The sequence below is a fragment of the Harpia harpyja genome, chromosome 12 (assembly GCF_026419915.1).
Source record: "Harpia harpyja isolate bHarHar1 chromosome 12, bHarHar1 primary haplotype, whole genome shotgun sequence".
Classification (NCBI taxonomy): Eukaryota; Metazoa; Chordata; class Aves; order Accipitriformes; family Accipitridae; genus Harpia; species Harpia harpyja.
In genome coordinates, this window is record NC_068951.1 from 20,949,547 (window position 1) to 20,963,426 (window position 13,880).

Below are 13,880 nucleotides of genomic sequence, written 5' to 3' on the forward strand. Positions count from 1 at the left end.
CTTATCTGACCATATTTATCTGCGGTTAATGCGTTAATTAATGAACGCTGAAGCATTGGTCTTGTACCGTGGATTATAAAGTAGCATGTTCTGATACCAAAGCATTTTGTGTCTTTAAGAAAGCAGCATGCAGGGGAAACCAACTGTCCAGCCTTCAACTCAGGATTTTGTGCCTGGCAGAAAATTCTCCTGTGCCTGCAGTTCCCTCAGCTTTCTTCACTAATTGTTGTTTGAGGCTCAGTTAAGATTCACACTTGGCTGAACTGCAGCTTCACTGCAGAAGTTTTAAAGCCTATGAGTGTTCTCTCCAGTGGAAATTGTTTGCAGGCTTCAGTGTGTCCATACGTTCTCTGTTGGATCAGGTCCCTTTGGCCTGCACTTAGCTGCAAGTAGCCTTCATCCTGTGAAACAAGTAGATAGATAGCTTTTAATACATTATTCATGGACAACTTGGGCAAAGCCTTCAGAATCGTAGACCCCGGATACTCATGGAAGGGGTCAGGGTTTTGTTCTGGTACTTGCTCAGAAGTTCTCCCCCAAACTCCTCTCTGCTCCACAGGGCAGGTGGGCAGGCACTAGAATGAGGTTGAACAGTCTGAAGTGTGTTAAAATGCCATGAAAGATGCGATGAGAAAGATAGTGGCGGTATGAACCAGGATAGCATTACCTTCTGGTAAAAATTACAGGTGGGCGTTGGTTGATGTAATTGTTTCCGCCTCTGAGGAGCGTTTGAGGCCAGGTGGGTCAAGACTTGGTAAGCCAATTCTGACTTTTCCTTTGAGTACCTGTCTTGGCTTGTTTAGGTGCCTCTTGAAGTTCAGTAGCTAAAGGTTTCCACAGAAGTGACCTTAACACCCTCCCCTGACACAGCTGGCTTGTGTCTCTGTTAGACTCCTGCATACAGATACAACTGCTCGCTCCTCCATAGGGGGGCCGTCTCGAGAGCTGAGGGTGGCATTTACAGCGTGTTGTAATGCAGTCCGTGCAAGCGCTGGGTTCGGTATCAGAGCAGCCAAGAAGTGCGACGGGCTGTGCTCCGGCTGCAATGCAGCTGAAAGGGCGTCAGACGTGGAAAGCCATTTCATTGTTCCTACGGCTGGCCTCAGAGCCTGTCCCCGAAACTGAAGCACCAGTTTGTTCCAGATCGCAAGGGATGGATGCTGGAAAGGTTACTGTGTAATGTGCCTGAGGCGAATGCCGTTAACCCTTGCTGGTGTCCCTGTCTTGCGTTCCTTGCGCCTGGGTCACAGGCTTTAACCTTTCTGCTCAAGCAGTCATCTCTGCTAGTGATTCTGCAGAGTTTTCGGCACTTGCAGCCTTGAGCTGGGCAGAGTGAATATCAAAGGATTCAGGAGTATTCAGTGTACTTATGTATGGTTTTTTTCCTAGTTTTGACCTGATGTATTTCCAGGTAGGAAAAGCCGTGGTTTTGTTGGAGGAAGGTGCCAGAAAGGTACTAAATCTGACAGGCTTAAAATGAAGCATTTGCGTAGATGAGCACAACGGATTGCTGAATTATTGTTCCAGGAAATATTTGCTCTGTGTAATCACGTTAAGATATCAAATGAGCAATTAGCCAATGTAAGGGAGGCTGGCAGAGCAGAACGGGGAGAAGCTTGTAAACAAGCAGCTTGTATCTTACTGGGCTCTTGGTGTTATTGTAGGTTATGAATTGCCAGTGAAAAATCTGATATGAGAAATACCAAGTGCTGCGCAACCACCTGGAGTCAGAGTGCTTCAGAGAGCCAGCTACTCTGCCTGTGCAGTCATTAAACACCCCTTTTAAATGCAAATTTAGGGCCTAATAATGCTTGGTGTCTGGCTGAAGTTATATGGGGAAATTATAACCCTGTACTCTATTGATGCAAGGTAGGATGTGGAGTTGAGGGTCTGTAGTGGTAACTACAGAACTGCTTCTCAGCGTGGACACATTTTTTCAGAAACATCACCTTTCTGGGTTTTTTGTGTTGCTTTGGCAGGGCTCTAAACAAGATCTACTTGTCTTTGAGAATAAAGTAGCTGAGAAACTAGTCTTCACTGCCAGTGATTACTGATCCTCCAGCATTGCTTGTGAGAACACCCCTGTTTTCAAGAAAATGATCTTGAAAAGACCTGGTTCTGGACCAGGCGAGCCCTTCTGCCCTGGCTGGGGACTCAGCAATTCCCCACAGACCCCAGCTGCCACTGCCGTGAACTGTGGTTGTGTGGCCTCAGGGCAAAGGCAGGGAAGTTGATCCTGTTCCTCTAACTCAATGCCTCTGATCACGGGAAAGGTTTCCTATCCAAATCTAGCCAAGAGGTATGGAGAAGCCAGGGTGCCAGGGTGACAGGCACGAACGCCTTCTGTGCCGCAGCAGCAGCCTGGCTCTGTGGCATTACGGCAACGTGGCCGGCTGTGCCGAGGCAGAGGAGGGTTGCTGGAGGAGTGCTGTGCTATCTTAAGAGATGATGCCAGCAGAGGAAAACGCAGTGAATCCCAAGGCATGTTACAAGCTGTGGCTGTAAATGCACAGCGGTGGTTTTATTTCTGTAACGTGGGAGGTATGCTGGCAGGCTGAAGTCAGCTTTGCTTTCCGCTGTGGTTATTATACATGTTTCTCGGGCTGGTCAACCTCCAGGCTGTAAGAGAGGACAGTGGCTTGCCGTTATTTCCTAGTTGCTTAGTTTGCAGCCAGCCACATGGTAAATTAATTGTATATCGGTCTATCTACTGGTAAAGTGGAAGGAAGAAGAGAGAGGGGGAAGGAGATGCTGCACTCCTCCATGCAGAGCAAATGCTAGGGCTGCTCTCAGCCTGCCAGTGGATTGTAGTTTAAAAAAGTGGATTTTTAAAAGTGTATTGATCACTAAGTTAGACTAACAACTTCTTCCACAGAATCTGGTTTGGTACTTCTGATTGTTACGTGGAAAGCCAGGGACTAGCCAGATAGTATTAGAAATGCAGGTGAATAGCCTATTACACATCTCTTCTATCCAAAAAACAGTTGTTAGCTTACAGGTTTTCACTCTGTTTTGCTTTCAGATAGCCATGATGCTGTTTTGCGATTCAATGGGGCTCCTATCAAGGGGTTTCAAGAAGATGTGGGGCAAAAGACAACAATTCGTCTTGTGAACTCCCAGGTAGGTCTGACTAACATGTGCCAAATGGGCCAAGCGTGGCAGAGCTGCGTACCTCCCCTGTGCTGCCTGGGAGCTGAGCAGCAGGCTGAAATAACAACATCCACGGGGCTTCTGCTTTCATCTGCTGCTGGGAGGTCTTTAAAATGAAGTTGGGGAGAACAGGGCTTTCTATCCAATTTCTCCTGTCCCTAGCAGATAGCCATAGGATGGGAACATCTTTCCTTTCCGGGGGACAGCTGGTAAATCTGAGGTTGCTGCAGTTAAACTAGCACGTGCTAGCTAATGTGCAGAAGCCTGCTTGCAATTTACGGCAGGCACAAGGTAACTTGATTTTTGTCTTGGCTCGAAGCCTCATTGTTAGTACAGGAAGGCCAGCTGCATGCTTGCTGCTGTGCTCTGGGAGCGTGAGGCAGGAATGACACTGCAGCTCAGCTAACGCTGCTCAGCAAACTGAGGGGTGCCAAGAGACAAGTTGTGTCTGCCCCAGAGATGGGTATGAAGAATGAAGGAAGTTTATGTGGCTTTTAATAAAAGAACAATACTTTTCTGCCCGGCGATTCCGCAGACTCTAAGATAACGCATTAACCAGGGCTGTTCAATGGCTGAAGACAATTGGCAAAGGACCCACCTTTAAAGCTGTAGCCTGCACACAGCCAGGAGAGCGTAGGGGCTCTGGTGGCAGTTGGAGGGTCCAGGACCTCATTGCAGAGCATGACAGAAAGTACCTTTAATGCAAGGCGTTGCTTACCAAGTTAAATTTTCTCTGACTCTGAGAGCTCTTTCTAGGTATGAGGCTGTATGTCTGCTAATTTTCTTTGGACTTCAGTAGGCTTTGAAGCAGACTCTCAGTGGTTAGGAATGTGTCTAGCAATACATTAGCAGGGTTAGTATGCCACCCGTTCAGGAGCAGAGCGAGACCCACAACGGAGACTGTCGCTGCTCTAGGTACATCTCAGATGGTGTTTGCACCCTACTTCCATGTGTCTGTTACCCCCCATGTTTGCCCATTTCAGGGAGAGAAGTTTTCAACTGTGGACACGCAGAGAGAAGAGGAAATCACAGTAGTGCGTGCTGGTGAGGGAATGGAGTGGGACAGTAAATACGGAATAGGCCAAGGGCCGCTGGATAAAAGACCCGGTGCAGCATTGCAACACAGAGTACGAGCACCTCCTCACCCAGGAAGAGGGGGAGGAGGCTGTAGGCACATGAAGACTGAGGGAGTGAGTGGGGGAGAGTTGGGGGACTGAAGCGTAGCTTTTGTACTCCAGAACTGAAAAGGCAGTTTGCTTTCCTCACCCCAAAGCTAAGATTTATAGGCCTGGAGTTTTCTCATCTGCCTCTGTGTGAGGAGTCCGTGGGTGCTGCCGTGTAACAAGGCTTGAAGTTTCTCAAAGCAGCAGCAGGAGCTTGGCCATCCTCTTCAAAGGCAAGATGTGGAGCTAGCTTGTAACCAGTTTCCCTAGTTCATTTTGTGTGTCTTTTGAAGTACGTTCTTGCTTCTTGTGTGAATGCTGTTGCTACCTCTTTCTGCCCTTGGGTCTCGCCTTCTCCCCTTGCTACCATGCTCTGTTCTGCTGCTTTCTGCATCTCGATTCCCCTGTGTTAAACCACCAGTCAGATGCCGGACGGTTTGTCCTTTCTGAACCAGTCTGTTTTTAGCAGACATATCTGGCTGCTGACATCCTTCTTCCTCTGCCCTGTTTGACCTCTCCATTTTTTTATCTCTCCCTTCTGTGTGTATTTTTATGATGTCAGATAGGTGTTATCACTTAAGAAACCTTTCTTTGGAGGATGTGCTCATTGCCAAACTTACTGTGATATGAAACCAGCAAAAACACATACGTGACCTGTGTGATACTAGGGTTATCTGCACAGGGAGGAGGGTAACTGTGTGATTGTACAGCTGTAATATAGCAGTAATAGCTCTCCATGTGGATGCTCTTATTTTGGACCAACTGTAGTAATAGCCACGTCATTACAGTGCTTCTGTTCTCCATGCAGATCGGCCTGCAGCCATGGGTTTTTCATCTGCCACCATCCCCTCTGAACAGAGACACCAGCTAAGAAAACTTCAGTTGCAGGGAGAGCAAAGTTGTTCCAGTTTTTAGAGTTAACTCAAAGTTAACTCATAGTGCAGCATTGATCTAGCTGCTGAACAGGGCAAAAGATGTTCTCCATCTGAATAGTGCAGAGTCTCTCTTCTGGAGTTTCTAAGCTGAACAGCTCTAAGTGCAGTCCCTGTTATCTTCAGGAATCACTGGATTGGGAGCCTGGTTTTCTTCTGTGTTTTTTATTTGCACTTTTAATGGTTCAGTGCTGTTTTAGTCATGGCAACATCATTTTAACCTTCTTGTTAGTAGGGTTGCCTGATCACATTTTGTTTTCAGCTTGCTGCAGGAGCTGCGCCTTGCAGAGAGCTCTTGCAGGCATCAGGTACTGGCTGGACAAGCTGTAATTCGTTCTTGTTCTGGGTTTGGCTTTTCTCATAAGTGGTCACTGGGAACAGGGATGGGATTGTGGCTTGGCTGCTCTTATTTTGGCTCTTACTATTGATCAGTCCTCAGCCCACTCCCAAATTGAAGCAAATGGGATCTCCTGAATCTAATATGTCAAAACTAGTCTGTATTGAGTAGTATCCCTTTGGCATGTGTGGCCAGTGGCCCTAAGTTGCTTAATAATTATTTTAAGATATTTTTCTGTAATTTGGGGACCAGTCTCTAGCACATATCTGGCGTGGATGGTTTTAACAGTAGAGTAGGGTATCTTGTGCATCTGTGTTCATAGGGAAAGATTAATAGATTGATACTGGCAGGAGGGGGGGAAATTTGGGATCCTCAGATCTGAGGATAGGCTTGTAGGTCCACCAGCTTGGTAGTCATTCTAACTAAAGAAATCCTTTAACATTACCTTGCTTATTTTCTTAGACCTTCACTGGTTCATCAGTACTCCTTCCTTTAATGGCATGTTTTCCTGCAGTCTCATGCAAGGCATCGATTTGCCCTGGGAAGGCAGTCACATCTTGTGAAAATAAGGGCTGAAGAGCGTGCAGAGGGAGTGCAAATGTCATTCTGTAGGACACAACTCCTTTCTGCAGAGCTGACCAAAGTCCAGAGTACGTCATTCCTCCCAGCCCTTGTTTACAGTTCTCCTTGGCTGGCTTCTCACTGTTGTGGAGAGCACTCTGCTTTGGCTGTGCTTGCTGTCATTGGCACTAACGAGTGTGCAGGGAGGAAGAGAAGGGAGATAGCACATCTGTGGAATGGCGTAAGATTGTGATGGGAAAGGAGAACATGTTTAGATTACAGGGCATTGACTGTGGTAGCCGGAGAGAAGGAACTCATTTTGATACAGTCAGTAAACATACCAGGAGGGTAGGGGCTGAATTAGCAAGGTACTTGCTAAACAGGGAATTGGCTAAAGAGCAAATTAACAGGTCAGCTAACTAATTAGGATCAAAAAGCTGGGCAAGGCATTTAAGTCATGTAGCAATTTAAATGAATTTAACTACTTGGAAAGAATCAGTCAGTATTAAACAGAACAAATAGGCACTAAAGGTATCTGGGGAGCCAGATTCCTCCAGTAAACGGGTTAAGTGACCAATAGATAACTAGTAGTGCCAAGAGCCAGCTCTGTGGCATGGGGAAGGAAACAGCAAACACCCTGTGGCTGTGGAGGTGCTCCCCACCTGGTTTCTTATCCCTTTGCTTTTGTGCCTGTCCCAGCTCTCTAGGGGTTTGTGTGCCTCTGCCAACTCACATGGCTTTGCTTGGCTGACCTTTGCTTTCTCTGATGCTCAGTCTCCCTCGAATCCTCCTTTCACGTGTTTCACATCAGAAAAGTTCCTGAAAGATTTCTCGCCTTTAAATAGAAACAATGAAATGAAAATGAAGCGCCTGTGTTCCATGCCCTATTCCTGTCCTGTTGCAGTGCTCCGTCCCACTCGTACCTGGCTAAGGGGATGGCTGGTGCCAGCTGCCGTGCCCCCGCCTTGCCTCTGCCTCTGGTGTCCACGGACTGGAGACAGAAGTTCACACCTGCAGCCTTGCACGCTTCAGCTAACAAGTGGCCTAGATATTTTAGCTACTGTTGGGAAATGAAACCAGGCAGTACGCGTGGTCGAGGCCAAAGCCTAATCCCGCAGAGTTAAGAACAGATGTGAGGAAACCCTTTTTGCTTTTGGAATCATTTGCATCTGGGCTGGCCAGAGCGTCCTTGTGCTCTGGTTATGAGGACAGCCAGGAAGGCAGCCTGCTGCTGGGGCCAGCAGGGATACTCAAGGATAAATTGGCTAGCTCTTAATTAGATCCACGGAGAAAAACGGGACAAATGGGAGCCGATTTTTATGATGATGCTTTTCTTCAGCGGATGTTTACAAGCTGTGCCTGTACAGGTTATGCCTTTGGGTGGGGAGGACGGGAGATCAGTCCCTGTCTTGTGTGATTCTGACTGTTTGGTTTTCCTACAGATATGGGTTACCCTTGGGTGCCACATGCTGTAGAGGGCAACTTCTCTGTTTGAACCACCTGGTTCTGTTCCTTTGGGAAAGCCACTGGTGGAGCAGTCTCTCTCCACCAATACTGTCTCTAGCCCATGCGCTTTGCTGTTGTGGTGCTTTCCTTCTCATTGCTGCTCTGAGGGGATTCAAACCTCCCTCACCCGCGTCGCACCATCCTGCTCCGGAGAGGTGAGGTGGGGCTCGGCGCAAGGCAGGGTCACCTGGGGGTGCCGTGGCCACCCACGTCTCTTGCAGCAGTGGCCTCGCAGCGAGTTGGCCCAGTGCTGAGCCCTGGCTGCCTGAGTTTGTCCTGCTCAGGGGAAACCACCCGCGTGCAGGCTTGTTCTGGTTCAAGCGAAGGTTTTGGATAAAGCCAACAGTGCGTTTGTGTTAGGCTCTTACTGGACTGTCCTGGTGACTGGTGGCAGCAACCGATGTTCCCACCTGCTTCTGGTAGTTGTAGCAATGGTATCCATCATACAAGCTGCGTCACTCTGTGGGTCCTGGCCTCATTTTATTATTGAAGATGGATAGAGAAAACCTCGTAAAGCGTAATGGCAGTCTTTCGTGTGACTGGCCACTAAATCCTATGCGGCTAGACAGGGCTGGAGTGAGCGTTGGAAGGGCATCACTGGGGGTTGTGTCCTTGCCTGCATACAGTGGGGCATGCTCAAACACTGGCAGTGGGGTGGCTGTATTCAGGTATGTTTTACTGCTTGGCTGCCTGCTAATTCTGACAGCATACTGTATATTACTGTATTTGTTGTTGTTTTTCAAGCTCGTAACTGTTGAGGAGCAGCAGTTCCTGAGGGAAGCGCTATATAACACTGGAATCTTAATTGTCTGGGATCCAGCACCATATCATGCAGAAATTCATGAGGTAAGGCTGAGTTTTCTGTAAATAAAATCAGTCATATACTTTTAAGTGCATCTGTTAACCCACTTCTTCCTAATATGGGCACTCACTCATTTTAAGGCCATTCTTGTTTACCTCTTTGTTATCATGGGTATATCCATATGTACTTCTGAGAATATCCCGTGCACGGGTGCTCCTGGGGAAACACTTGCCTGTTCCTGATCCCTGTGAAGGGCCTCAGGCCAGGTGTAACGGGTCACCACCTTTACTTTTGCATGGGCTGATGCTGCAGGGAGTTCGTCACTACTGGCTGCAGCAGTTGTCGTCTCATCAGAGGATGATCTCCTCTTTCTGACAGTTGCTGTAAGATTTTCTGATGGTTAATGCTTGGATATTTCAAGCACCAAGTCAGACATGAGGTATACTCGATGCATTATGAATGGATTGGGAAACCCTCTGAAGATCTTAGGAAATGTCTCCTCTCTGTGTCAGCTAGGCTTTCACTTGTGGGTGTTGCAATCCCTCTAGCATTCACTTTTCATTTGAGTACAAAAGGGCATTATTTGATAAGTGATGAGCTTTGGAGGCTCAGGGTGAAAGCAGGTAGGAGTGAATAGTCCATTCTTTGCTTTTATTTTAAGCTCTGTCTGTAACTGAGAGGTCTTTGCGTTCCTTTCTCTGGACTGCATTTCCTATTTTCTCACTGATGTTTATTCTTGTGTCTAGTTCCACACCTCCAGGAGACATGAGGGTATATGTACGGCATGTTTAAGAGTCAGTAAAACCAGGATGGAATATTTTTAGCATAGGAAAAAAATCTCAAAATGACTTTAAGAAAACATAAACCCTTCCTTCCTAAGTGTTTTTACTGAAAGGGGAAGTTTTAGGGTGGAAATCAGCTCAGCCTGGTTTAAGAGCCTGTGCTGGGGACACGTGCCTGCAGAATAGGATGCTTTGTACTCCAGTGTGGAGAGGGGTCAGGGTCTGTAACATTTAAGGCAGAGTTCTCAACATCATCTGCTATTGGGGGATGCATAATTAAATTATACAAGGTGCTGATCTTGTTTAATGGTCCTTCACTGAGATTTGGGTTTTCCCTGCTCTGTTCACTGAGTCAAGTCACCACAGTGACCTGAGGGGCAGATGAGGTGGTGGGGGACAGCAAGTGAGTGGATGTAGGTATAGCCAGACCTTTTCCCCCTGGCAGCAGCAGGTTCACTTACCCTTGTTTCCTCTTGGTTATGGGAAAGAGTGGGCTAGAAATAAAAAGAGTCTGACTTGTTTCTGTTTTGCAGTGGTACAGAAAACCAGACTACAACTTTTTTGAAAGCTATAAGTTGTATCGTAGTGCACATCCAGAGCAGCCCTTCTATATCCTGAATCCAAAAATGCAGTGGCAACTCTGGGATATTCTGCAGGAGAATTCCCTGGAGCATATTCAGCCTAACCCACCATCATCAGGAATGCTTGGTAAGATAATTGCCCTCTAAACTTCTTGTTCAGTTTGCAGGCAGGAACTCTCCAGGATGCCTTTTTTCAAAGACAACTACAGATTTATGGTGCTTATCAGAGTTGCTTTTACAGTGTTTGTCTTATGCCAAAATTTAAGCTTCCGGTCTTTAAAGTAGCAGCTCAGTTGTGTTAAAGCAAGCAGTTTGCAGCACCCCTCTGAAACAGCAGTTACAAACATGGCCTGGTTCCACGTGCAAACACGAGAGCAGATAGCAACATCAAAATGGTCTCTAGGATTTCTAGCTTCTAGCGCCAGAGCTGTTCCCACGGGATGTGAGAGGAAGGATACGGCTCCTGTGGGCTCAGATCTTGTCAGGCAAAACTGGTTACTGCAGATGAAATCTAAATGCTTGTCTGTTTATCCTTTCCATATATAAATATGGAAATATATATATGAAAAAATATATATAGCTAAAGTCTTACTGGGGAGCTGGGGATGGTCAGACTGAATAGTTGCCCTGAAAAGTTCAGTGATATTCCCCCTTATTCAGCATGCTAACGCCTTGTTTGTCAGCATGCTAAATCCAGCCTCTCGGCAAAGAGGCTCATTTTACATTCTGCTGTTGCAAAGCTTTTCCTTCTTATTGGAGAGCAGATCTCATGATCAGCTGAATAAAAAGGAGTGAACTTCTCAGGAAGTTCACATGTATTTGAAATCACAGCGTAGACGTGTGGTCCTGTTTGCCACGTGGATGTCCAACTGCTGTGCTTCAGCCTCTCCTCTGCTCCCATCTCTGCTCCCATCACTGCTGGGGCACAGGCACCCTTCTACCTCTGTGTAAACAGAGTCACTTCCTATTTTTGCCGGTCAAATGTCTAATTTTCTTGCTCTTGCCCAGCACTTATTACATCATTGCCAGGATACGTGCAGAACAACTGCGTAACAGCATAGTCAATGACTTCAGCAGCAAAATTGTTGTTAACTGGAGTTAGGGGCTTGAAGGCAGGCACGGAGCCACATCAGACAGCAAATTCCTCTGTGGCTTAACTTTAGGCCAAGTTATCTGCTTTGTAAAACAAGTCACCTTGCCAGACTCAGGGGCGCAGACAAGTTCCAGTTTGCAGCTCTGGGTTTCCTGGAAGGCCTAAGCATGGATGAAAATTGTCATTTGAAAAGGTGGATGAAAACATGTTTAAAATGCACCTTAGTTAAACAAGTGGTTTCACGGGTGGGTTCCTCTAATGTCTTGTAAACTGTGTTCCTCTGATCATGCATGGTCCCTGATGTCTCAAATGCCACGTGAATTTTCTGTGATACTATACGTTGGTTCTGTTTCCCTAGTATGTCCTCGCTATTTCTTGCACTTGGAAGAAAAGTAGCGCGTAACTATGGCTTACTTCTGCTCTGGCCAGAAAGTTGACAGGTCGGTCTGTGCCCAGCGCTGGCGTGAATGTCCTCGGGTGGTTCCTGTGCCTGTCAGAAGACACAGGAGGGCAGCACTGCTCTGCTGCGGGGGACCTGGGGGAGCCTGGGGAGCAGAGGCTGCTCCCTCTCCGCCAGCCATCTCCAAGCACAGTCGCTTTCACATCCCCTGCCTTCACAAGAGGCAGGTGGAGAAATGGTGAAGGTTGTCTCATCGCTGCTTACCCAAGCAGGTTTGAGATGGGCTGTTTGGATGGGCTAATTGTAGCACACAGTTGGCAGACGCCCAATTTTCCACGAAGGTCACGGAGAATGGTAGCACTCTTAAAAATTGGCCTTTTGGCATGGCTGTCGCTATCAACAATCCGCTGTTATCAAGTTGATCGCGCGCTTTGCAAGAGAGGGCTTCAGAAAACAGCCCCGTCTGGCCAGACTTGTTTTTTCCCCCTCTCGTCTCAATGTTCAAAAAGAAAACCCTTCCCCTTGGAGCTGGACGCTTCTTGCTGACCACCTGTCTCGCTGGCACGTTTAATCAGTTCTCTGGTTTGACATGGGGATGTCTGCTTTCTTTCCCTCCCTAGGCATTGTGATCATGATGACGCTCTGTGATGAAGTGGACGTGTACGAATTTCTCCCTTCTAAACGGCAGACGGACATTTGCCACTATTACCAGAAGTTTCACGACCGTGCCTGTACCATGGGAGCTTATCACCCCCTCCTGTTTGAGAAAAACTTGGTGAAGCATATAAACCAGGGCACAGATGAGGACATTTATATTCAAGGGAAAGTTACTTTGCCCGGCTTCCGAAACGTGCATTGCTAGCAGATCAGTTTTTAGTGTGTTTCGGAATTTTTCTTTATTGTCAAAGCACTTTTTAAATCAGGGTTGTCAGATTTGTTAGGTCTAAGCACTGGTGTGCTTTGACAGCTCTTCCGTGTCGCAACACTTGCTCTTAGGACTTTGTTGCCTAACTTCTCCCAGCTGTAAGGCGGTGTTAATACATTGCGGTACATCCACGCGGTATCTGCATGAGCCACTGCAATAAATTTACTCCCGGTGGAGCCAGGCTCATGCAGCCAGTGGATATCTCTGTCTTCATCTCAATCAATGATGGTGTATGGGAGGCGCAGGAGATGCTTTCTAAGCAGAGATTGCACAAGTCAGGATCAAATGCCGAATATAGTTCGGTTTGCTTCAAAGGGGTTATGACAGCCAAAAACCTGGTCCGTTGAGAAACAAGAAAAATAATTTAAAACTTGTTCCCAAAGTCCTAGGAGCTCTTTGGAGCAGGGCTGATTTATGGAAACACTGCCAAAGCTGTGTACCGATAAGCTAAACCCCTAGTCCAAAATATTTGATTTTTATAAACAGTTTGTAAAATAACCATGGCAACTTCCTTTCGAATTGTAAGACTTCCAAAACCATTCAGGTGGCATTTTTGGCAAAGGAAGAGGGAGGCAATTCACAATTCAGTGATTCTCGCGAGACTTTTTAATATTTTTACTTTTTTTTTAATTACTTAAAAGAAATTTTAGTGAACGTTTACTCCTCCAGTACAGTGCTGTGCTTGGTACAGAAGAAGCCTTATTTCAGAAGCATTTTGGGGAAGATGCTCCAAGGCACAAATGGGAGAACTCACTGGAAGTCGGTACCTCTTTCCAGCTCTCTGCTGGTCTACCTTTGCAATTGTTGGCAAATTCCTTGCTGGCTCATCTCCAGTAACAGAAATACCACGTAGCTGCTGCTAGATGAGTTCCAGTTTTCTGCAAGTGAACCAAGGTGATCTCTCGGCTGCTGTGTGCTCTTTCTGAATAGGTGGGGAGCAGATGCATCGCTTCCATGCTTCATGAGCGGTGGGCAGGGAGAGTGTGCATGCTTCTCATGCTCTCTCTCATGGGGGGGGGGCCCTTTTTTCTGCTCGAGAGGAGTCTGTGGCAGCATGGTCGAAGTAGTAGCTCTGCAATCTCTGTATGTCAGCGAGAACACCTTCCCTGTCCTCTTCCGTACTGATGTGTTTCATGATGTCTGTAAAGAAAGCTTTTCCTTCTCCTGTTTTTAATAAATCCTGTGAAGCCATTTGCCCTTTCTTGCCTCGGCAAAACCAGTGTAAATGTCATTGCTCCGTGGCCCCTGGGACCTGTACCAGCCTTGCGCCAGCGCAGGCAGAGCTGGGAGGGAGCTGCCCACCTTCTCGTTCCAGTAAGCCCACGGCTCGTGCCCGATCTTGGTGAGAGGGCAGCTGCAGAGCTGTTCCTGCAGCTCTGAGGCTGGCTTTCTGCAGGCCCATCGGATGGATTGGAGCTGTCAGTGTTTACAAATTGTGTGTCGTGTCATATATTTATATATAAAAAAAAATTCAGGTCCTTACACTACTGCTCAGGAGCACTAGGACAAGAATGCAATGAAGCCCGTGAGCAGTTGTGTCTTCTTAAGCATTCATTTCCACTGTTAGGCAAGGAGAGAGCTTACGGAGGAAAAGCCTGCAGGGGTTGTTTGGGAGAGCCACAGCAAACCTCTCTCCATCTCCACTCTG

The 13,880-nt window shown here is 47.1% G+C and overlaps 1 protein-coding gene across 10 annotated transcripts in view; it reads left to right on the plus strand.

Moving 5' to 3' along the window:
* Nucleotides 1–13,423, plus strand: part of ST6GAL1 (ST6 beta-galactoside alpha-2,6-sialyltransferase 1) — a 48,628-nt gene extending 35,205 nt beyond the window's left edge. For 9 of the 10 annotated variants that reach the window (XM_052803615.1, XM_052803612.1, XM_052803620.1 and 6 more), the window contains 4 exons: nucleotides 3,023–3,120; nucleotides 8,394–8,495; nucleotides 9,767–9,941; nucleotides 11,928–13,423. In XM_052803615.1, coding sequence (XP_052659575.1) covers nucleotides 3,023–3,120; nucleotides 8,394–8,495; nucleotides 9,767–9,941; nucleotides 11,928–12,169 — 617 coding nt within the window. In that variant the 3' untranslated portion in view covers nucleotides 12,170–13,423. The remainder of the gene's footprint in view (nucleotides 1–3,022; nucleotides 3,121–8,393; nucleotides 8,496–9,766; nucleotides 9,942–11,927) is intronic. The other variant, XM_052803621.1, reaches the window with a different exon arrangement.
* Nucleotides 13,424–13,880: the final 457 nt, after the last annotated feature.